The 26028-nt window shown below is 36.9% G+C and overlaps 1 protein-coding gene across 1 annotated transcript in view; it reads right to left on the bottom strand.

Annotated features, from left to right (window-relative positions):
* Nucleotides 1-24318, bottom strand: part of NALCN (sodium leak channel, non-selective) — a 253658-nt gene extending 229340 nt beyond the window's left edge. The window contains exons 1-5 of the mRNA XM_087814251.1: nt 24175-24318; nt 19943-20125; nt 10339-10422; nt 9009-9148; nt 8791-8919 (exon numbers count right to left, since the gene is read on the bottom strand). Coding sequence (XP_087670377.1) covers nt 8791-8919; nt 9009-9148; nt 10339-10422; nt 19943-20125; nt 24175-24282 — 644 coding nt within the window. The 5' untranslated portion in view covers nt 24283-24318. The remainder of the gene's footprint in view (nt 1-8790; nt 8920-9008; nt 9149-10338; nt 10423-19942; nt 20126-24174) is intronic.
* Between the last annotated feature and the right edge of the window lie 1710 nt (nt 24319-26028).

Raw genomic sequence — 26028 nt, 5'->3', positions numbered from 1 at the left:
AGTGTGAGAGAGAGAGTAGACAAGTAATGCCCACAGGAGAGGGAGATGAATGCTTTAAAACCCATCTCTAGGCTCATGGTGTTAAAAAGCATAAAGTAGAAACACTACATGTGACTACCGGTGGTAAATGTGAGTCATACTGGGAAAACCTTCCAGTAGGGCTGATGCTTGAAGTGACTATTAAAGGATCAGCAGACACTGGTTCTGGAACAACAGCATTCTGGATGCACAACAGCATTCTGGAAAGTGGAAATGTCAAAGCTTGGGTGGGCGTGCACAGGAGACAGAGAAAGAGAGGGGCAGAGAGAGAGAAAAAACACTTTTACTCTTTCATTGGTGGCTGTAGCTATTCACAGCCTTTTCTCAGGGGTTGCAAACAAGCAGTTATTACCATACCAAACCCTTTTTAAACTACAGAGATCTGGATATTTGGGGAAAAGGCAAGGACGCACACACAGTTTTCACACCTGGGAAAACGGTGAATATGGCCTTTGATCCCTCTGGCTGCAGCGAGCCTGTGCCAGTGGTGGGCAGGAATTGTCCCTCTCATTGCACCCGCTGGACGTCAGCTTGCTCTGCCTCTTTCCTACCTTTCAGGTTTATTCCAGAGAATCATCGTTTTCACTCCTATTTGGCCTCCCCTCTCAGGATTAATTAAACACTCCTGTGACTTAGCTAATTCTAATGCAGGGTGCTTTAGGAAACTAATCCCGCCCTGGAATTTGCAGAGATGAAACTATTTATTGATTTTTGAAAACTTTTAATTACTCTGCCTGGACTTTTAGAGTCAAGACAAGATAAATAGTCTGAGGCAGAAACTAATATTGACATCACACCTCTTTTTATAAACAAGTGAATCTGGCACATTTTCTAAGAAATTAGGAAGTAAATTTCTCCTTACTGTTAAACAGAGAATATTTTAATATGATTTTTCCCTTTTCTCATCCTTTCCCGCATGGCTAGATAGGCAAAGCCATGAGCCAAATTTTGAAAGAATATGCTATTTTATTTTTTAAAGGTATTTTAAGTAGTCATTTCACTTTGTTATAGCTGTACAGTTTTTTAATTACATATTTTCCCCAAGTTTACTTCCTTAACTGTAATACTCACTAGTTTGTCACTAGATAAGGGACAACCTGTGTGACAGGAGCCAGAAGACTGGCATCTGAGGCAGGATGAGACAAAGAATGTATTCAAGGAGAGTGTTAGAAAAGTAAACTATCAGGACACAGAGGAAACACTAATCAGCTCCAAAATGAAAATGTGAAAACTGTTTTGAGGTTTTGTTGTTGTGGGGTTTTTTTTGTGTGTTTTTTTTTTTTTTTAAATATATCTTCATTGATTTCAGAGAGAGGAAAAGAGAGGGAGAGAGAGAGATAGAAACATCAATGATGAGAGTCATTGACTGAGCCCGCAACCCGGGCATGTGCCCTGACCGGGAATCGAACCCCGATTGCCTGGATCCTAGGTCGACGGTCAACCCCTGAGCCACGCCCGGCTGGGCTTGTTGTGTTTTTTTAAAATGTTTTTATTGATATTTTAGAGAAAGAGGAAGAGAGAGGGATATATAGAGAGAAACATCTAAGGGGTGCCTGCATGCCCCCGACTTGGGGATCCAGCCCACAACCCAGGCATGTGCCCTGACTGGAAATTGAATCAGTGACCTCTTGGTTCATAGGTTGACGCTCAACCACTGAGCCACAGGCTGGACTGTTTTGAGGTTTTAATACAAATTATTACCCTTGACATTTCAAATCTAGGCCAAGAGCTTCTCAAGCAATAACTCTTCCCTTTTTGCTTCAGGAACTAGAAGATCCAGGGTGAGGAATTACCTATAAGGAGCAAGTTGGTATGATGGAAACTAGCCACCAGAATATGAGGCCAAGCACACAGGACTTTAGTTGGTGATTTCACCAATTAATTAATGTGTGGCAAGGAGCTACTTCTTTTCCTCTCTCATGAGGATCAGAATACCCAATGTATGAGATCACTTTATGAATTAGCAATTATGAATATAAAGTGCTTCATACATATTAAGAGCTCAAAATATATTTGTGCTTTCGGATGTGGTTTGGCTGAGTGTACGGCTGAAGAGCAGCAATTTTTCCCACCCCAACAGACTTCCATCCTTTGGGGATGGTGAGATGAAGCCATGGGCTCCACAATAGTAAGAACATGTAGCTACATTAAAAGTGAAGGCCAGACAATCACGTGCTTTACAAATATTTCCAGTACCCACCTGGCACCATACATAGTCATTACAATATTACCAACTATATTTCCTTTGTTGTCCTTCACATCCCCATAACTAATTTGGAGCTACCAATTTGTACTTCTTAATTTCTTCATCTTCCCCCCCCATCTCCCTCCCCTCTAGCAGCCATCAGTGTATTCTCTGTATCTGAGTCTGTTTCAATTTTGTTTATTTAAGTTGTACACCTGAAACTAACACAAAATAATATTCAATGTAAACTGTAATTGAAAAATAAAATAAAAAGAATAAAAGGCTGAAAAAAGTGAAGGCCAGGGAAGAACCTAGAAAGTGCCAAATCTCCTGTCCCCAGAAGTTTTCAACCACGAAGTGCACTTACCCAATCCAATCATGAGACCTAAAAATATGTGAGTCACTGAATGAATATAACTGAGATGATTGCCCTGCAGCTCCCAGAACACATGAACAACCTGCTTCTTTGTGAGAATGACAAAGGACTCTAACTACCTCTAGTGCTCCTTAGACAGTTCTAGGAAAATAGTCTTAAGGGAAGAGCAAACTCAAGTCACCCCCAGGTAGAGCTGCAACAGCTAGCTAAAAGCTTAACATTTCTCTGAAGATTTATCTGAGTTTATTCTGACAAACTCAGCCGTATAAATACAAATCCATAGGTGGGGCTTAATGTCTGCATATTTACCAAGTTCCCCAGGTGACTTTCTCTCACAAGGAGATCTCATCCTAGAAAAGAATTCTTAAAATGTGCTGCTAGTGCTGCTACAGTTATTGATGTCACTGTGGCTTCTATGAAGGGGCGAGGGGTGGGGCAGGCTGGTCCAGTTGAGCCTGAGATATCAAAACCATATTACACATGATTTCTACAGGGACAACTGCAGTAAACACTATCGTGAGGGGCTGAATTGGCAGGGCTCCTCATTGCACATTCACAGCGTAGGTTCAGAAGTTCCAGTACATAGTGTCAGAAGTCAGGCCTCAAATAAGCAACTTTAACCACTTGCTCATATGCCCCATTCAGAACTTGTCTCCTAACCATGTGCTCCTTGTAACTGAACATTTTATTCAAATATTTTGAATACATGTGTTGAAGATCACTTCATATATTTTCACCAAATTACAACTGAATATCTAAAAGCCTAGAAAATGGTGTCATAGAGAACTGGGCTTAAATTCTGCTTTTGCCACTTACAAGCTGTTTGATCTTGGACATCTAATTTAACCTTATTGAGTTTCAATTACCTTGGCTGTAAGATAAGAGTGTAAAAAGAAAACATAAATTATCAGGTTTTTATGAACATTACATAAGAAAATAACCTATACCAATTGTTCAATAAAGGTTATTTACCACTTATAATAAATGAGAGACTTATGACCTATCTTATTACACTATTCTTTTGTAGAAGTGAACATAAGATCAAAGAAGTGTTATATTATAATTAATCAAAAAATCACCTTTAGAGCCTTTTTCAAACTGTAGGGTTTTGTTTTATTATACTGAAGACTGGCAAATGTTTTGGCTATTTTGATGGAAATCAAGCTGCTATTAATTTTCATATGGGAATTTGGATTACTCTGAAATATTTGCTTATGTTTAATTTTTTTAAATTATCACACTGAAAGGTTGATTTAACTGGTAACTCAGGAAGTCCACATATTTGAGATGGATATGCACAGCTTTTAGAAAGATATATGGAGTAATATAAATATATTACATATCACTGTTTCATAGATTCAGATGAGATTGAATGCCCTGGAATATCACACCTACATAGGGATAGAAACCAGATGTAGCATGCATATTAATTTCTCTATGGCACATATTATGAAAAGTTTATGTATATGCATGTTGATCTGAATGTGTATATAGGTTTATAAATTTGGGATTAGATTATTGCAGAAATTGCTCAAATGGTGGAAGAAACATGGACTCAGAAATCAAATATGAGTTCAGATCCCAACTTTCTCATCACATAGACAGGTAATTTAACCTCTTCGGGACTGTGTCCCCATATGAAAAATGGGAGAAATAATTCCTTTCAGGCTGTTTTAAAAAACAGTTATATAAGCAAAATATCTGAGATATAATAGGTCCTCCACAAATGTTGCTACTAATTTAGTTAGAAATCTACATGCCTCACCAGAGTACTTTCATTTCTTACATAAATATTTTAAAGAAAATGTTTCCAACATGAATTTATCCAAACTTGCTCTTATGTCTCCCACTTGGCAGACCTCTCTGTATGAATCCTGGAAGTTAAATGTAGCAGTCGCTCTTCACCTTTCAAAGGAAGTTTAAATACAGAGCAAGATTTCACAGATCTTTGCATGAATTAGAGGCACTTACAATTTTACAAAATTATTTCTTGATAATGTTCATTAATCAAAATTTAATATTCTAAGTAAGTTCCACTGTTTCTAATTGTTTTGACCTTTCCATGAAAAAACATTATTCTGTAAACAGAATGTATAAGACAATAATTTATTTTCCAATTATCTTAGAGTAAATATAAATTTTATTTGGACCAGAAATAGAAAACTGCCAAAGGACCAACTTTATATTGTCTCTAGCCTAAGTCTTAGCGATTTTATAAAATAACAACAAGCCCTATAAGCCGTCTCTGGGCAGGGTGATCATAGAATGTTTTGTCTACACTGAGACTCTCCTGAGCTGAAAAAGGAAACTATTAGTAATTACTCTGAGACCACAGGGATAGACCAGGATTGCTCTGAGCATCTGTGATGTGCGGTCCCGTACCTTTGGGTCTTACAGTTCATGGTCCAGCCATCACAAATACTTACCTGAACTTCTGGTTGAATCCTGTTCTCTGTATAGTAACATTTTATGTACTATACTACACTAAAAGTATTAAAGTACACTTTATATACTTTTATATAGTAAACGTTTACTTACCTTAAAGATTTTCTCATCTCACTGCTGGGAATAAGACATTATTATTTGATACTCAGCTATTAATAAATCTCTCTCCTTTCCAAGGCGTGATAATAATGAGGGGTCAGGCAAGTCCTCATATTTTCTATTTCACCTACCAGCTCAGTTTTACACTTTCCTCTTCAAGCTTCAGGGACATTTCTGCCATCACATTTGGCATTTTGCATACCTGTTTCTACCACAGGACATTGCTCTTCACACCTTTCTTTAGCTTATGAACTGCTTTACTTGTCCCATGATTTCCCTAGGTTACCACTCATTATCAAAGAAGAATCTAAATGACCATGTGTATTGAGTTGTTTCTTTACTCATCTTGTCTGCCTTACAGATTAATCAATTCCAGAAGTGAGCCATGAAAACCAGGATTTATAGGTTTCTGAACAGACATCTCTCTGCCTGAAAACTCTCCTGATATTTGGGTGCAGTGCATGCAAATCAATTAAGCAGCAATTGGAACAATTGTTAAAGGACAACTATTGTGAGAAATGAGGTCATGAAACCACAGGCAACACTGATAGCTGGACACAGAGCCATCCTCATACTGTAGTGTAACATCTGACTCAGAGATGTTTACGAGAAATTCCCAGTCAAGAAGTAACAGAAGGAAACAAAAATGTTGAAAAATGTTTAATTGGGATTTGTATGCATTTCATTTTGACTTTAGACATTTTTTTAGTGTTAAAAATAGGTACATTAAGCCTGGCCTGTGTGGCTCAGCGGTTGAGCATCAACCTAGGATCCAGGAGATCACGGTTTGATTCCTGGTCAGGGCACATGCCTGGGTTGTGGGCTTGATCCCCAGTAGGGGGGCACACAGGAGGCAGCTGATCAATGACTCTCTCATCGCTGATGTTTCTATCTCTCTCTCTCCCTCTCTATAAAAATAGGTAAATTAATGTCTGGGCTAGAAATAATGGTGAAATGCTATCAACAATTTTTCTGTGTATGTGTGGGGCTTCAAAACTCAGCTACTACTGAACTGAAAATGAAGAAAAATGGTATAAATGATTGGTCCTCAAAATAAACCATCAAACTTATGAATTTTTTTTATGAGCAACATTACTGCCATGTGGCCAGTTATGCATTTTCTCCTCAAATAGTAAACTAAGAATCACATAAAGAGAAGGCAAAATATATGTGTCTGTACATCATGCTATTGGGCAGATTTTATAAATAAGAGAGAGAAAATACAGACATTCCCTCATAGCTGCTATGTCTCGAGTAACTGAGAATTCTGCCAACATTTATGTAATTTTTCAAAGGGAACTCCATTTTTAGGACAAAGTAATGAACTGGAGCTAATATTCAGAATACAAAAGGTCTTTTAATGTTTTTTTCAAAGACATTTATTTCTTCATACTGAGTATAGTATGGAGCTGGTGAACAGTACTTAACTGAAGTGATTCAAGGCCTGTGAGTTCAGAAGGCACTCGTGTGTCTTCCCAACTGGTATTATATTTTATGTGTCAAAGTGTAGCTTGCCAGCATGATACCAGATCTTCTGGCTGTGTTAACAGGTTTTAGAATCCTTGCACTCTGACTTAGTTTTCAATGAAATGGTAACTTTAAACCAGCCTCTGTACTCACTGCTGCTGTAACACAGTCGCTTCTTATCCAGAAGCCTTCTCTGTTCTTCACCCTTATATCTATTGTCTCTCACCCATACAACATCTTTTCCATCTTCATACTCATTCATGGAACAATCTAGACATATTCTACAGCCTACATATACTTAACCCTCCCCCCCACGCACACACAAAAACCTGCCCACAGGTTTTGTTCACTTGTTTGTCTCTTCTGCTCCCCACACAGTCACCTCCCTTATACTTCCTTCAACTTTCCCACCCCATGATTGTACCAATCTATTGCTTTTCTCTAATTTTAACATTGTTTTTCAATAATTTAACCATTTCGCCTTCATCCCTTTAGCAACTTGCTTTTCTCTCTCTGTTCTCTTTTTAAAATTTCTTCTTTATCAATGTGTCATAATATTATTATTTATCTAAATGTAATATATCATCAACCATGCCTTCAATAAATAGCTACCAAGCACTTACTCTGTACTAGGATACTAGGTACTGGCAATAAGAAAATGAATATTCTCCACTCTTTCCCTTACGTGTCCTTAAGGACCTCACAGTGCAATGAGGAAAATAGAAAAAAAAATTGCTATGGATGCCAGCGTGCTAGTTCTGGCAAGATGAACTGCATTAAATTCCACCCCTTCCACTACAAACAACTAGAGCTGCTGGATAAATGATAACATTTAAAAATTTCTAGGCTCAAAAAAAGAAAAACACATTCCAAAATGTCAAAACATAAAAGTGAAGTAAAAACTGGAGGGAGGGACGTACACAAGTTGGCAAAATAACGTTATGAATGAGAGCTAATTATCCAGTATCCAGGAGCTTGGATTTTAATGGCACATGAGGCAGAAGACAGGGGCCTGAGCCTATGTAAGGCTGAGAGTGGAAAATGTGACCCATGAATAAAGCCAGGTTGCAATTCAGATGAGTTCCAGAGAGTGATATTGATGAAGAGATAGTCAGATAGATCAATCAAGCAAAATAGCAGCCATAGATACAGACCCAAATATAGAAAGGGAATTCATAAATTACAAAGGTAGAGTCAAATTCAGCGAGTAATGGCACACAATAAATAGTGCTAAGACAGTGGACTTAACCACATGCAGAAAATCGGATTTCTACTTCACACTAAAACATTTCCAAAGAGTTTTAGTAAGGTGTACTGAACATATAATAAACTACATGTAAAGGTGGGGCAAAAGTAGGTTTAGAGTTGTGAGCACACAAAATAGAGTTTATTCTTGTATTACTACTTATTAATTGTTGTATTGTTTTCCATACAAACAAATGGAAACTAACTTTTGTCCCACCCAGTATTAAAATGTACAGTTTGATAAATGTTGGCATAGGTTCAGAATCATAATCAAGATAATAAATATGTTGATCAACCCCAAATACTTGCTTGTGCCCCTGATAATCCCTTTTTCTACCCCAACCCTTATCCGCAGACAACCATAGATTTCCTTTCTATCATTATAGATAAGCTTGCCTTTTCTAAAATCACAGAATATGCAGTTTTTTCACCTGGCTTCATTTACTCAGCATAATTATTTGTTTATAACAATATCATGAACTACTTACTGCTAAATAGTATTCATTCTATGGCTATACCACATTTGTTTAGAATGGAATGAATGGGATACATGGTAGGTATATGTTTAACTTTTAAGAAGCTGCCCAATTGTTTTTTGACGTAATTATACTATTTTCCACTCAACATCTTATTTTACTCTAAAGGAATTATTTTAGCACACTCTCGATCCTGCCACACAAAAAAATTCCAAAATGCGCACTTGCACACTTTAAACTTGCTTAACTACTTTCCCTAGGGTTATATTTTATAGTCTGGCTCATCCTGAATACTTGTCTTAAAAAATTGGACAAAACAATTTTGAGGAAGCAGAGAATATAGAACGTAGGGTACATAAAAACTTTAAAAAGTTAGATACAGAAGTTTTTCTGACGAGGATTGCAAAAACATCCTTGTTAATCACCTAAATTAAAATGCAGTTGGTAGATAAACTTACCCTGGTTTTGTGTCATTTACTACACAGTGATAGGTAAATGTTCCAAACATCTGAACTCCTAAAATTCCATAAAGAAGCAGAAAGAAAAGTAGGAAAATTGAAACACTCCATATTTGTTCTCCTGATCGCCTAGGAAAAAATAATAGGTAAAATAGATAAAACTTATTTTTTAAAAATCATAAACTTTCCCCCTTAACTTATGTAAAAGCAGTGCTTACTTTAAAATGTTTGTAATTCTGGTCCTTGGTAGTTCAAATCGGAAATAAATTCGGAATGCTCGGATCATAATTAGTGGCCTTGGGATTCGCAACATGCCCCAAGGTGACATCTGATCAACTATATCAGCAATTTCAAATACCTGCAAATTTAAAGGTGAGTAAACAAGTTTAGATATGTTTTTAGCATGGTTTGTAGTCATGGCATGTACACACAGCACCAGGAGGTGCATCCTGCCCCCTGAACTTGGCCCTACATGATTTTCTACTGAAATCAGTTTTCTTCTGAGTACATTTTGAACCTATAGCTCTCTCAGGAGAAACACATACATAAACTAATGAAAGTGCCATTAATCTTGTTCATTTCCTTAATCTTTTATAATTCATCAAGGCACAGTTTTTATTACAAAAACATGTGCCAACTTAGAATATAGAAAAAGTGTGCTAGGTCTTCCTAACTGAACATGTTCTTTGGTGGAACTTTTTGAATATCTAGAAAATAAAAGTAATGGAGGCAGTGTTAAAATATTTTTTAAAATGTATAAAAGAATTGTACCATTTACTAAGAAGCAAAGTAATAATCAGAGAGTGTTTTTCAATTATACAATAGTTGTTAAATGGAAAAGAATACATTACTATGCAAGATAAATTAGACTTGGAGAGGTGAGCTTTATAAAAATAAAGACAGCTTATCGATAAGTACTATGATAAATTTGCAGAATAAACTGCAAATTTGTTTTATTCTGAATGTTTTCATGAATAATATAGTAACTTTACTTGAATTAAGTGCAAAATTAAGACTAACTGAATGCATGGGAATGAATTCTACCATTTTCCAACAAAATTCCTCCTTTAGGCCTTTTAAATATATGTGCCCCATTCCCCATAGTAGACAGTAGGCATTTTTTATTTGCAAGATAGTATTTTATGTTGACCAATGTGTATCCCAATGTATCTATTTTTAGCTGTTTTTGGTGAAGATTCAGTCACATAAAAGACTAGAATTTTAATTTTTAAATTCAATTTTTTTTATTCCACAAATACTGAAATCTCACCCTATGTTCTTTCCTTTATTTCAATGAATATATTTTATTCTTGTTCAGTAAAAAGCAATTTCCAACAGTATTGATTTTAATTTCTGATTAAGAAACAATTCACAAATGTGATTGACGATGGTTAAAATGTTAGGCTTTTTATTTATAAATATTTAAAATAACATAATGTTGTAGAAAAGTACTCAGTGACACTTGATGTACATTCCTTAATATACTTAGTTAGATTTTCAATGCAAATTTTGGAAAATACCTCCTTGCAATTTAAAAGTTTTAATTACCTGCAACACCAATGAAACCCAAAGGCAAAAGACCATGAATCCATCAAAAACACACCAGCGATCTTTCAAGTAGGAAGTGTCGCCCTAAAAATAAATTTCACATGAGGTTATCAGGCCAAAGGAATAATTTTAAAAAATATCCATGGAGGGAATAATCAGGTGTTAATTCAGTAAAAACTATCTACAATTGTTACATTAAAATTAAATAGACTTTCAAAGAATACTTTTAACACTTTAAATGGCATTGTATATGAGGAAAATAATTTATAAAACACAAGTAACTGCAGAAATTTGTATATAAAATAGTAAATGTGTGCAACGGAAAAACATCACTACTTTTTCTCTTAGCCACTTAAGGAACCAAAGAACATTCTACTCAATAGGCAGCTTGGTCCTAAACCAACTGTCTTCCTAAAGAGCCAAGAGCACACAGTGGTCAGTGTGAAGGCCTTTGAACCCGCGGGATCAAGCACCATCAGTGGGAAATGAACCAGAAGTTCACCCCAACCTGAATTAAAAGTGAAGAAGAAATTGGTCTTCATTTTCAAAGGAAATATATATTGACTCTGACTTTAACTGGGATAATACATGTAAAAGAAAAGATAAACAAGACATACTACTTTCACTTTTGAATAATGAATCTACTCTGATATTAGAATGCATATTATTCATAAAATGAAAATTTTAGAAAATTTTTCCTTTGGAATAACAAAACAGAAAACACAGAATTGAAAGCGTTAGCTAGAAAGGCCTTTGCTTTCTTAGGACCATCCCATTTAAGTCCCTCCTTCTGCAGCAACTCATGAACTCTGTTCTGAATTTGGTCTCACAAAATCAGAATGTAAAGCTATCAATAATAGAGTCAGCTGAACGTTGCTTCTTAATTGCTATATAAATCTGTTTGCTAAGGAAATTGATGTTGTAAAGCTGACCCAAAGTCCATTTTGAACTATATAAAAAGATGATTTTTTAAAAAACATTTTAGACACCATGGTAGGGATCCTGAATAAACAAAGCATGGAAGCACAATCTATTTTCAAATGACATCATATTATGAAAACTGGCTTAGCAAAACTTCTGCTATGTAACACAGAAAACTTTTTGAGTTAGGAAGTAATTTTAGTTGCTTTGTTCAGAGTGTATCTGTATTCATAGTGGCATTTATACTAGGTGGTATGTAATGGTCAAGTAGAACTGGCTGCTTCTTACGTTTTTTGGTAAAACATGTGAAATATCTACTGGGCATACACTTTCCATATTACTTTGGGGTTCATGTTCCCAAGAGTCATTCCATATTTATAAAACCTTTAATAAGGAGTGTTATAGTCCTGGAATACAAAGACTAATAACACTCAGATTTTCCTCATCTTTTTAAAATAACCTTTTGCTCTTTAGCATTCATTGTTTGTCTTCCTGAGAATTTCTTCCAAGTCTATGCCATTTTTTTCCCTCTAGACTCTGATCTGACCACAGCCTACTATGATCAATGCTTTAATTCACACATCATGCAACAACTGGCAACTCAGCTCATGTATATAAATAATATAATTATTGTGTAACTTACAGAGCAGTCCTTTTTACTCCCCATTTGATGACTTAATTAATATTTCAGTCACTTCAGTCTATCATATGTAATTGCAAAGTTTGGGTTTTCTACCTAAATCTTATCTAAACATATTTTTTGGTGTTACATTTTTTAAAATATCTATCCTCCATTGTAAATGTTTCAATCTGATCTGAAAATTAGTAGCACCTTGAGACTTCAAACTAGACAGTTTCAGGAGGTATTCCCAGCACCTAGCACAGCATGAGGCACACAGGAGATATTAAATGAATTATTAGGTAAGTGCATGAACCACGTCTTAGAGAGGTTCTGTAGATTACAATGCATACAGTAAGAAGTCATTCATATGCTTCATGAAGGCACCCACTCACCCACCCATTAACTGAAACTCCTGGTATTGTTCCAAAAAGAAAACCATTTTTTGATTACTGGTGAAAAGAGAAAGATGTTTGTATTACCTTTCAAGGTAGTATCTTAAAGTTAAGCCATTTTCTACGTGATCATGAAAGACCACATATAGAATTATGAGATAACTTTTGGATATTTCCTGGATTACTATAGTGTGAGTAAGCAGAGGCTGCATGCCATGCAAACAGGAATCAGGTCAAACTTTATATAACTTGTGCATTATACGGTAATTGTAAATGTGATTGACTTGAAATTGATATCATATTAAACATTATACTTAATCACTAAGGCTCCATAAGCCTAAAATATCTTTTTAATAAATAGAATACAGATTTTTAAACCCATTACTATGAAATATAACCTCATATTACATTTTGTGTCTGACATACTCATCAACATGTCTCTTTTTACAATGTGCAGGTTTAAGGACTTTTAACCTGGTTAAAGGTTGATATGATTCAATTTATAATTACATCCAAATCTTTTTAAAATCCTACTGTACTAATGCCTGAGTTATAATATCTGCAAATAATAAATTGTCCTTTCTACCTGCTTCCAAAATATGCAATCAGAATAACACACATGAATACCCAGTGGTACTGGAGAAATTTTGACACCTCAAATAGGAAAAGAAGGTTTTAATCTGTTTGTTGTATCAAGAGGAAATGGAGGGCAGAGAGTGCTTGAGCTATGGGCAAAAATGAGCATGCTGGTGCTGGGGAGATGAGTTATTTAAGACCTGCCTGTCAATTTTTATAAAAGCAAACACTCAGAAGCTGCCAATTATACAGTATAAGAGAGCAACTTGAACTGCCATGCAAGTATTTAACAAGCAGAGAAACAAGCACATTTACCTGAAGACATTTATAGAGATCTAGTTTGCAGTTTACAAAATGATATGCACTGGTACAGTTTCATGAGCACATGATTTATGGTTCTGAGTCCCCAGGGCCCATCTGTCACTGTGTCTTAGCATTATTATTTATTACTTCCACAGTGCTCAGAGGATGCATGTGACTTTTACCTCGGTCTCTTGCCAGATGGAAAATAGACAGCTGAGAATTGTTTGAAAAATTCACAGTCTGCAATACATTGGATGCTCTGCAGCATCACAAACATATATCTCCCAAATGGTTTATTTTTGCCTCTCTAAGGGATTTGGGGCGCTGGAATGCTTCTCAGAGCAGGAATTAGTGGGGAAGCAATTAGAAACAAATTATTGGAGAGTAAGATTTAATTGGAAGGTAACTTTAAGCTTGGGAAACATTATGAAATATGTGAAATCCTTTCAAAAAATACATTCCTCTAACAAAAATTGTTAAAGACGTTTCTTGACAGGGCTTTCTGCTTCATTTTTGCTCTCTTGTTGTGCATCAAGCATGTTACTTCCACAGTGAACTTCTTAAATACAAACCAGATCCTGTCACTATCGGATTTGAATCTCCCATGGATCTTTACTGACCAGGGAATGAAGCCTGAGCTCTTTGCAGGACATACAAGGCTCCCCAAGGTGTAGCCAGGCCTGCCTTCACAAAATCCTCTCCAGTTGCACTCTGTGCACCTCCCTTCTGCTACCCATGGCTGTCCAGAGGTCTCCAAAGCACCAGGCTGTTCCACGCCTTTGGGGCTCAGAGTGCTCCTTTTCTATCTCTGTGAGATTTTTTACTTCCATGCCCCATTGCCTGTGTCACAGACCACATTTACTAATCCTTCAAGACATTCACATTCTTCTTCCTCCAAGATTTGCATGATATTCCCAAGCAGAATTTTTCATTATATTCTGTGTTTCCTCCCCACATCCCTTTTAACCAATATTATAGCATTTTCCCCAAACACTGAAAGTTTATCTCTCACTATATGAATTCTCACTATACAAATAATCACTATTTATATGTGCAAAAATATTTGCCCCCAAATCACTATGTATCTAGAACCACTCTAATGAATCTGCACATGTGCCAGTGGAAACCTTTAAGTTGTCCCTGAACCCTGCAAGAAGGTATGTTATGCCAAATGCAAGTAAAGCTCTGCCCCGCTTTGGGGCTAAATCTTGTCTGGTGTTGTTTATCTACTTACCAGGGGATAAGTATTAAGTGCATCACTACTTTTCTCTTTCCCTTTTCCCCCTTGATATAGCCTTTCAGGGGACCCAAGATTTGAATCTATCAGCCCCGGTCAATTTGCTCACATTTCACCAATTTTAAGACATACTCTCCCCTCCCCCCAAAACAATTTAACATTTCTGAGTTCAGAATGCATCTTATAATTGATGCATCAATTACGATCTGACAGCCTACAATCAAAGTGTAATTAGCAGCATTTTTTCTTTCTAAAGGACCAAGAAAGTGATGCCTCATCTTACGATTGATGATCTCCTAGATTCAATGAAATATGGTAGATAGTACTTTAACTTATTTCTCTGCTTATTTATATAAGAGCACATGTTGCTGTTTTGGTAGGGTGTATACAAAACATCCACTACTGAATTCAGTAAGCACAAATAATTGAGCCATGGATGTTTAAGTGCTGTTTATTACATAGAAATATGCAGGGGGATAGTTATCTGCGTTAGAGAGTGATTCGGTGATATTTGGAGATATTGGTCAGGGCTGCTGTAATGCATGAGCTTTCCCATTTAAAATAATGGAATACAGGCTCCTGTTTTCTGAAAATGTACTCTTCAACATAATTTCAGGAACAGAATGGATGCAGAAAATGAGAAGTGCCTGCTTGGGCCTTACAAGCCAATTCCACAAAGTGGGCTGGGCAGTCTCTGAGGACAGGAGCCCTGCTCTGTTTGTCTCTTCTCCTGGGTCACTTATGAGGTCATTTAAGTGCTTGTCATGCCAGAGGCTACTACAAGTGTAGTGGCCACTCAGGGCCAGGGAGGTTGACACTAGATTCGGGGACAGTCCGAAGAAGACCATGGAGCTGAAGGAGGATGAGACATTTACTTTATTTGGCTCGGGAAGGCCAAACATACAAGACAGACAAACCCACACTCCTGGTGGCGGGCAGCTGGGCATACACGGGGGACATGCCGCACCCCGGGGCAACAATCCGTAATCCCTCACCTCTGAAAGTCCTGGGCCAGTCTGATAGGCCCCAAGACAACAGTGGCCCTAAGGCAATGATGGGTCAGACATTAGTCAGCTAACAGGGCATCAGTTAGGACTCTGCTGCCTCATGTTTACATAACTGGGGCCTTCTGCCTGAGAAGGTGGCGAGAAAGCCCAAGTGTTTACACTTTCCCTGCAGCGCTCAATCAGTGTTACTGAATCATCAGAAACTGTAGTTGGGTTTAAGAATAGAACTCTCATATTTATATTATACTTATATATGAAACATATTAAATAGATATGAAATATATTAAATTTTTAATGTCTAAAATGTAAATTTATAGTTTAATATATATGGCAAACCACTAGGTCAATAAAATTAGTGGGCAATGCTAGGAAGTCACAGCTTCGGCACTTTTGTTTTGAAAAATAAAGCTTCTGGGTGTGGTGTGTTGCAGAGAATTTTAGAAACTAGGTATTACCAGATCACATTACCTTAAGCATTACGTATGAATTGTACGTGTCCCATAACAGTGCCAAACCAAGCTAGTTATAATTTTAAAGAGTTGTATATACAGGTTGGGCAATAATACACTGGTTTGCTTCTAAATACTTTATTATGGACTAAGATAGCTTCATGTGTGGAAAAAATTCTTCCCAAAATAAAAAAACAGCATTTCCCAAATCTCTGACATATGTGTACATTGATTCACACATAACCCTTCTGCACAGAAGATATATGACATACTGGGGTTACTTGCTTAATAACGAAATCTGACTGTTCCTTAGAAATATTTTAGTTCAGAATCCATGCATAAGGGTGGGAAAAAGTAGGTTTACAGTTGTGAGTACGTAAAACAGTTTATTCTTGTATTATCTATTAATTATTGTATTATTTTCCATACAAACAATTGTAAACCTACTTTTGCCCACTCCGTATATTAAAGACTTGCTATCTGAATAGCTAACATACACAGCTCTATCCTAAAGAAAATGTGAAACCTACTAAGAGTAATCTTCTGCTTAAAATAGAATAATGCACACCTATATGTTCATAATGCCGCTATGTGTGTAAAAAAGTGTAAGTCGCATAAGAGAATAAACTCAGCACATATTTGCAAATTATTCTGGTTAAAGAGGCTAAAAAATTGAGTGAGGGGTAAAAATTCAGCACCGCTGTCAAATGAATGAAGGTAGAAAAGCATGGAAATATCTCAAAACATGTTTTTTAGCAGACAGGTGTTAAATAAAGGTTTAAAAAACTTAGACTAAGGTTAATTGATAAAAACATAGCAATTCAATCTTGAGTAACATGAAGTCCACCAAAAAATTATCATAGAGCGCCTATGTTACTACGTTGTAACTTAAATATCTACACACACACATTATTTCTCATGCAACTGTAAAACAAAAACAAATCTACAAATACAAGGCCAATGACATTTAAATTGGTTGTGACAGGTTATTTTTTTGCTAAAACTAAGTCTAATTAAAAGTTTAAAATTTTGCTCAGCTTTATTGTATAATTGACAATTAAAATTGTATATATTTAAGGTGTACAACTTGATGATTCGATATAATATATAACTCAATATCAAACAATCAATCAATAAATAACCCAATTTTTAAAAGGCTGAAATAAGACATACAAAGGGCTAACAAATATATAAAAAGTATATGCTCAACTTCACTAATCATCAGGCCAATAAAATAAAAAACAAAATGAGATATCACCTCCCACCTGTTAGACAAAAGATAATAAGCAGTGGTGAGGAGGTGGCAAGAAGGGAATCCTTGGCTGCTGTTAGTGAGAATGTAAATTGGTACAGCCTCCATGGAAAACAGTATGGAGCTTCCTAAAAATTAAAAGCAGAACTACTTTCTGATCCAGCAATCCCACTTCTGGGGAAGTAAGTTAACTTTTAAATACAAGCATGTAATCTCAAGTCAAATGTACTCTTTTATCTGTGTTAACATGCATGTTAATAGAAGTATGTGGTACAAAAATGATATCAATAAAGTTATGACTTTTTTGGGAAGGCCACAATGGTGAAAATTTAATGAAATGATACATTTCAAGCTGATTCAGTAACTCATATCTAACCATATTTGACCAAAATCTCAGCTTGCACTTAAACATGAATACCAGTTTTTATGAGATATTAAGCTGTGCTGATTATTAAGATAATGTTAGCAATGCCATCTTGTTAAAATTTGCATTATGTTTGTATTTAATCCAGTCATACCTGAATGAAAAACAAAAATCTTATCTAATAATTAATTTTCAATTTTTAATTCTTACAGGTTGAAAATAAAACAAAATCCAAATGGTTCTGAAAGTCAAGAAATATTGAAAATGACTCATTTACAGCATTTTGAAAACAACCTGGTCACAGATCAAGTTTTTTCATTGACTTCTAATACTGAAACTATTAAGATCATGGTTCATTCAGTGTTATGTTCACTTGGAATGAATATATAATTTATATATCAAGTCCGCCTCTGCTCTTTTTATCATTGGCTATGACAATTAAAGCAATGCCTACTGTCATTTTCATGATATGAAATCCAAGTCTTAATTAAATAACTTAAGAAACAAAACAGAATCTAGGAAAATGTCATGTCTTTGTTCATTCAAGTTGGAATCTCATAAAAGTTACCACATGGCATTTCAATTCCAAAGTGCTCCACCCAGAACATTCAGAGATTGCCACTGCCGTAATGACCATTATACACAAGTGCCAGGGTCATTCAAGGTCCTCCGGGGAATCAAATAATTCAAAACAAGGCTAGGCTATGCTGGAGATTAAAGTTCTAGTTGCTTAAAAGGTACCTCTAGCACTCCCATAAGACCAATTTCCCCCAAGGTAACCTCTTGGTTTAGCTACCAATATTTGAAACTTAGGCATATCTAAACCTAATGTTTAGAATAACCACCTGCCACTTGTGGAAGACCCAGACAATTTTGAAATCATGCTGAAACCCATTGGTTGAGGCATGGCAGGTGTTCACTGTTCCCACGAATCACCACTTTTTAAAGTGGGTTGTGTATCACATCTCATAGCCACACTGCATTTCCTGGGGCCCATACTTACTCATGACTGCCTCTTGGGAAGTCTCTGAGTCTATTGGTTTATTGGTAATTGCATCAGGAGTGTTGTGGCTTTGATGGTTCCTTTCAAGTTAAATTCCTATACTGAAATGAATTTCTTCTTTTGTATAACTACCCCAATTTTCTGAAGTCACCCAACAAACTTTGGAAAACCTTTTTCAAAGTTCCTTACAACTGGGAGCAGCTGGCTGTTCACGTGGCTAGATAGAACTAATTGTGTAGTGAGGTAAATACTGTCCTCCCAAACTCTGTGTCCATTCAGAAGATCAGTACGTAGCCTTATTTGGAAATAAGGTATTTTGAAGATCTAATTAGTTAAAAGGAAGTCATACTAGGTTAGGATGGGCCTTAAATCCAATGAGTGGTGTCATTAGAAGAGAAGGCACTCAGAGATACACAAAGAAAAAAAGGCCATGTGAACACAGGAGCAGAGACTGGAGTGAGGCATTGATAAGCTAAGAAAGCCCAAGGATTGCCTGGAGCCACCAAACACTAAGAAGAGGCAAGGAAGGGCTTTCTCCTAGAACCTTCAGAGAGATCATGGCCTACTGACACCTTGATCTGAACCCCTGGCCTCCAGAACTGTGAGACAATACATTTCTATTGCTTCAAGCCTCCAAGGTTGCGGTCATTTATTACTGCAGAACTAGGAAACTGATACACACTCCAGAGTACTTAGGACTCTCTTGAATTTATTTCTTTAAAGCCCACTATGAAAATAAAACCAAAGGAGGAAAGTCAGGCAGTAACAATCTCTTTGAGCGCAGCACTAGGGTGACTAATAAATGTATCTGTAGATGAGCTTCCAACCTTACTATTGTCCTTCATCTCTTCTATCAGGTGCATCCAATTGTACAATGTGAAATGCTTATGAGACAGTGTCATTTACTTACTACACCTCTATGAAGGTTAGCATTACAGAAGGGAGAGATATCCCATGAAAGACATTCCCTTCCTTTTCTTTTTCTTTTATTTACTTATTTGTGTTTCCCATTGGTAGTAATTTCAGGCTACACACTCTCTTTCGTATAGTCCTGGAATTCCTTTCCATCCCAAGTCCTTAAAATGCTTCAGGTTAATGACATCATGCTGAATATTAACAGTCTGTAGTATTTATCACTTAACATTATTCGCCATTCCATATATCAATAGGTGCCTCGTTTTGGGTTAGCCCCCCATGGCTGGCATTACAGACCCTACTCTGGCCTTCATGAAGCTGGTGGTCGGGCCACCTAGCTCCTCCCCAGGTATTCCAAGACTTTGTGCCTTACACAATTTATTTCACTTTTTAAATATTCTTATGCATCACAGGTTTATCAGTCTTTGGAGCGAAACCTTATTTAAAAAGACTTCAATGTAGATAAAATAAAAAGATGTTTTGTTTTACTGAAATTAATATTATACTGATTTAGATTTCCAATGCATTTTGGTTTCTAGCTTAAGTAACATGGAAAAGCTCACCTTGACAATCCCCCGGATGTGCATTTTCGCTATCATCTCTGCTGTGTAGAGAAACATCAGTAAAGTGTCCAGAGTAAAGGTCACGTACTGAAGAGGAGGATAGTGCTCGAACGTCATGGGCGTGTTCATACAGACAGAAATGACGCTGATGATGGCACAGATGCGCAGCAAAGAGTGAACCCACTGCAAAACGGCCCACAGTTATTATCTGACGCCATAAAATGGTATCTTCCACCTGTATTATGCACCGCACCATTTGGAAAACATACTACTGAGATCAAAATATTTCACCAGTATGAAGAAGGAAACTATTGTCTGTTAGGTGTGTATAAAATATTTCACATATTTTATATCATTGAATTCTCAAGTCAGCCTGATTTCCACATCAACACACATTGACAAGAGCAAAGCCTAGCTGTGAACCTGCTCAGGCTACCCCACCTCCTTTGATGCTGCCGACCCCATCAAGCCACAATTCAGGGAAATTCTGATTCAATTAAAATATTCAGTAACTTATTCATATACAAACTTGATGTAATGTTAGATTTAAACTTTTTAATGTAAAATGAACACCTATAATCAAGACCATATTATATTTACTGATATCTAGTGCAGTGGCCTATTCTTGCAAATCACAAATGCTTTTTAAAATGAATTGATGCATAATACTTCCCATGTGTAGGGTTTTCTTTCTTAGATGTAACATCTTTGTATAAAAATATATTTTAAAATCTGATACCATGGTACATTTTCAAAAGATAATAAATTAACTTTCCTCTTTATTTTGGAGAACATGTTTTATATAAATTTAGCCCAGATATCCTTTCAAAATTCCAAAAAATAAGTTTCTATTTCATTCTAGCGGTGCATATGCTCTGTGAAGATTTCCCTTAACCCCAAGATTTCCAAAGAAGTAGGAAATAAAAAGATAAATGTATGGAAACCATAAAAAAAAACTAGAAGAAAACATAGGCAGTAAAATCTCAGACATTTCTCATAGCAATATTTGTTCTGATATATCTCCTCGGGAAGGGAAACAAAGGCAAAAATAAACAAATGGGACTACATCAAACTAAAAAGCTTCTGCACAGCAAAATAAACCATCAATAAAATGAGAAGGGAACCCACTGTATGGGAGAACATATTTGTCAATGATACATCTGATAAGGGATTAATATCCAAAATATGTAAAGTACTCATACAACTCAACACCAGGAAGACAAGCAATCTAATTTAAAAATGGGCAAAGGACCAAAACAGACACTTCTCCAAAGAGAACATTCAGATGGCCAATAGACATATGAAAAAATGCTCAGTGTCACTAGTCATCAGAGAGATGCAAATTAAAACCACAATGAAATATCACCTCACACCTGTCAGAATAGCTATTTTCAATAAATCAACAAACGACAGTGCTGGCAAGGGTGTGGAGAAAAAGGAACCCTCATGCACTGTTGGTGGGAATGCAGACTTGTACAGCCACTGTGGAGTTTCCTCACAAAATTAAAAATGAAACTGCCTTTTGACCCAGGGATCCTATTTCTGAGAATTTATCCAAAGAAACCCAAAACACTTATTGGAAATAATATACGCACCCCTATGTTCATTGCAGTGTTATTTACAATAGCCAGTGTCTGGAAACAGCCCAAGTGTCCATCAGATGAGTGGATAAAAAATCTGTGGTACATTTACACAATGGAATACTATGCAGCTATAAAAAATAAGGAAATCTTACCTTTTGTAACAGCATGGATGGACCTAGAGGGTATTAGGCTAAATGTAATAAGCCAGTCAGAGAAAGACAAATACCATATGATCTCACTTATGCATAGTGCCTAATGAACAAAATAAACTGATGAACAAAGTAGAAACAGAGGCATGCATACATGGACCAGACTGACAGCTGTCAGAGGGGAGATGCTTGGGGGACAGATGAAAGAAGTTAAAGGGATTAAGCAAAAAGAAATACATATAACACATGGACACAGATGACAGGGTGGTGCTAGCCAGAGGGAAAGTCGAGGTGGGAGCTAGTGGAAGTGTGCAAAGGAGTGGGTGTAATGGCAACCAAAAGAGACTTTCCTTGGGGTGATGCAGTGTGCAGATGATGTTTTGTTGAGTTGTATACTTAAAACCTATACTCCAATAAATTCAATAAATAAAAAATAAAATAAATGTGTGTATGCATGTGTGTGCCTGTATGTGTGTATACACTTGCGCATATGTGTAGGATGTACAATTACTCACAGACACTATTTTATTATGAAAACTAATAAAAAATGGTTGCATCTTCATACTAAAGTTAGAATTACTAGTTAATTAATTAGTAGACAATTTTAAAATATAGCTTAAATGTTATTTATTGACTATCCTGGATATATATAAATATACAGTCATATTAATCCTTTCCTATTATATTCCCCCTGTAAACAACTGTTTTAGTTTTGTAATAGATGGGTTCTTCAGCTACACAAGCTAGCAAGCACCGAGATTAAAAAAAAAAAAATAGAAAAGACTGTCAGAACTTTGAAGAGACTCAGACACTTATAGGCTCATGAATGGGTTTTAATATTAATCTGACTTATAATACATGCATGAAGAAGTAATGCCACTAATTTCATACTGTATAAGTCACTGATGATTGAATTTATTTTAAAGGTTGATGAACTTTTCATGCAATTTGGAACGGCTTCAATAAACATCAGTGTGTGAATTTAGCCCCATCTGGACTTCCAACCCAAAGGATCTAATTACACAAAAGAGCTCTAAAAGAAGGGTTCTTCCACAACAAATCTGTTTCAAATTTACAGTACCAATTTTAGTTAAACATTGATTATTTTAGTTAGTGCTTCTGAGGCAACATCTATAATACTACCTTTGTTCAAAGTTCTCAGAAAGCTCTGTACATGGAAAAGTAGTGAGTGCTTTATTGTCTATTCTGTTCATTCTTTCAACATGAGCAGAAGGCCTACTATGTGTCAGAAATTATGCAGAGGACACAAAAATGGAAGCAAGAGGGTCCTGATTCATCACTATTTTATAGTACTATAGCATACTATATATTATATTTATATACAATATACATTTATACTTATATACAAATATAAAATTAGTGGAAAAGTAAGAGGTTTATTCTGTTTGTGAAGGTCAAATGTGGAACCTTTGAGAGTGGGTGGGGGCGGGGGTGACATCTGAGACCTCCTTCATGAATGAGGGGACTTGACCCATCCGAGTTGCAAGGGAAACACTGTGAACGGGCAGGTATGTTGGAGGGGCAGGAAGTCACTGATGTGGCTCCGGTGGGCAGTGCGTAGGTCTAGGGAAGGGCAGCTCCGGGACAAGTTAGAGCCAGAATACACACAGCCTGAATATAATACTAAGGCACTTTAATTTGAAATGTGGGTAATAAGGACGTTTCAACGATTATAAAGCAGAAGGGCTACGTGAACAGAGATGAAAACATGGGGGGAAATGTGAGCAGGCTGGAGAAGCAGTCTGGAGAGTAGATTAGATGAAGAAAGGCTGGAAAGGTCTTTATCATGGTCAAGGGAAAGACAAGCACTGTGAGCGTGCTTGTCTTTTTTGTGTCCTCTGAGCCCACCATAATTTCTGACACATAATGACGTTGATCCCATCCTGGCTCATAGAACTGAGTTTCCAAGACCCATGAATATGTCATTTGCCTTAGCTCTGGCTGCTAGCCTGTCTAATACACAATGATACTTCTTACAGCAGATCTTCCCCTCATGTTCCCATCAGCTTAATGAGGGAGAGAAGATGACAAAGTTCTTTAGAGACACTATCCACTATCTCATTAACCTTTACTTTTACTCAAAATTTGCAACTCAGAAGGAGACCTTTAATTCCGAACATTTATCTCCTCGCAGATTCATGCATGTTGAGAACTGCACGTAAAGAAAGCCTGGTAGAAGAGGTCACTCATGTGGGACTTCAGCTCTGGCTCAGCCTGGGAAGTGGTATTTTCCCCACACGGGGTGACTGTGAGGACAGCACACACAGAGGAGGAGAGGAGAGACCACCTTCCTATGTAACTCAGAGCGGAGCCTCATTATTTCATCTCATTTGTTAACTTCCAGATTCCTAGACTCATCCATATTCTACTGCAGTTCAAACACACATTTCAAAGTGAAAGGCACATGATTTTTGAATATATGAATCACATTTCCTTTATATCAGCATGTGCTGCTCCATATTGCAAAAGAGAAACTTACTGGCTTGTTAATCCAGAGTATGTCAGCGTTGTCAGACAAAGATTCATCAGGACCAAAGTCAGTAACCGGCTGGGCCTCCACCCTGGAGCTCTGTTTCCTTTTGAGCATGCTGAAGTTAGCTCTGGGGAGCAAGCACGACACGGCAGTCTGGGAGAAGAGAGAGAGGGTGGTGCTAGTGACCTAAACCATCTTTACCCTGATCACAAAAAATGAGGGCCCAAAGTATGCTTATTCACGTTAATTATAAACGTTCCATTATACTGAACAAAATAAGCACATGCAAATAGAAATTTTAAAAGAATGAGATAAAAACAAATATCAATAAAAGCTTGATTTTCTCTCTCTCAACCCAATAGATCATCTTGTGCACTTCATATGCAGTTTACATCCCAGTTTGGAGAACACTGGTCTAGATTAACTGGGGCAAAGTAGCCTCGCCTCTAAGGGAACACATATTAGTGGGACATTTTTTGAGGTCTATGCTGATACACCTAGAGCTGCCTCCACTTAAAGGTGGTCTTGCCAGAGCACAGCTGACCAATCCAGATGAAATACTCAGATGTTCCCTAGGATTTTTCCCTCAGGTTACTTAATGTGACACACAGACATGGCAGTCCCAAGCAGCTCCCAAGCAGCTTGATCTCCCGATCAACAAGAGAGCTTGGGGCGGAATCTACTGTAAATGGAGTTTTTTTTCTTTTATGAATTCTGTGATTATATGAATTCTTCCAGCTACTCTGAAGTAAACCTAAATTACATTGAAAAAGGAGATGAGATGCCTGCTTACACTTAAATTTCCAGAATTCTGAGTCATCTACATCTTGCTATACGTCACCTCCCTTTAGCCATTGCTACCACTCCATCCAGCAGCCACGGAAAGGCCTACTGTTGTCCAGCTTTCAGGACACAAAAAGCAAGTAAGTGCAAGAGATATTGTAACGGTAGGTGATGCCCGATGACCCATTGTGTCCACAGAGAGATTTCTCGTTTGATAGAGTCTTGGAGGAAGAAGAAGAGGGAATGTTTTTTTAATATATACTATGTTTGAGGCACTTTGCAATTATATTTTATTTATCCTTTACAACTAGCAGAAGAAAGGAAACATCTTTTCATTTTATAAAAGCTGGAAACTCCAGCCTTGTGGCAGCTAATAACCTGACCAAGGCCACCCAAGGAAACTTGAAATTTAAAAGAAGCTCTGTTTGACTACAAACCTAAGGTGTTTATCGTTGACCACACTGATGTTGAGCACTGATTAGGAGAATTTCTAAAAGCAGATAAGGGAGGGATTAGGTCCTCCAGGCAGCTCACAGCCATGAAGATGCCAAGTCTAGAAAATGCAATAGTTTTAACACCAGCAGGGTGTTATTTGCTGCTCCTTAGAACTAGAGAAAGAACCCTATCCAAGGACAATGAGTGCCACTCAATCCTGGAGGGAGCAGAAGACAAAAACAATGTGTTTATAGTATGTGCAGTTGCAATTTTCACCAGAAAGAGAACACAGAATCTCAAGACAAATGGGCTTTGAAGTGGATTCCCTATGTTTGAGCGCCTACCTCTGCATGTATGTTCTCCTGGATACACCTAGGTAGGAACGTCTGTCATGCCTCCTATCCCCAGAAGAAATCAAACTAATTTGCTTTAAGATGCTAGGTATTTCCAGGTTGTCTTGTCCTGAGCCGGTATTGGATTTGAATACGAGCTTTTGCAGTAGGCTGCACTAATTAATTTTATTTTACATAATTGGAGTTAGGGACTCTTGACATCAATATGCAAATGTATGCAAAATATTCAAATTATGCTTGTTCTCTGATTCACTGTGGGGGGAAACATCTGGTGGCCTCAATTTGGGAT

This window comes from Miniopterus natalensis, chromosome 2 (genome assembly GCF_054644295.1).
Source record: "Miniopterus natalensis isolate mMinNat1 chromosome 2, mMinNat1.hap1, whole genome shotgun sequence".
Classification (NCBI taxonomy): Eukaryota; Metazoa; Chordata; class Mammalia; order Chiroptera; family Miniopteridae; genus Miniopterus; species Miniopterus natalensis.
Note: the sequence above shows the minus strand (reverse complement) of the source record. Positions and strands in the feature narration are given on the sequence as shown.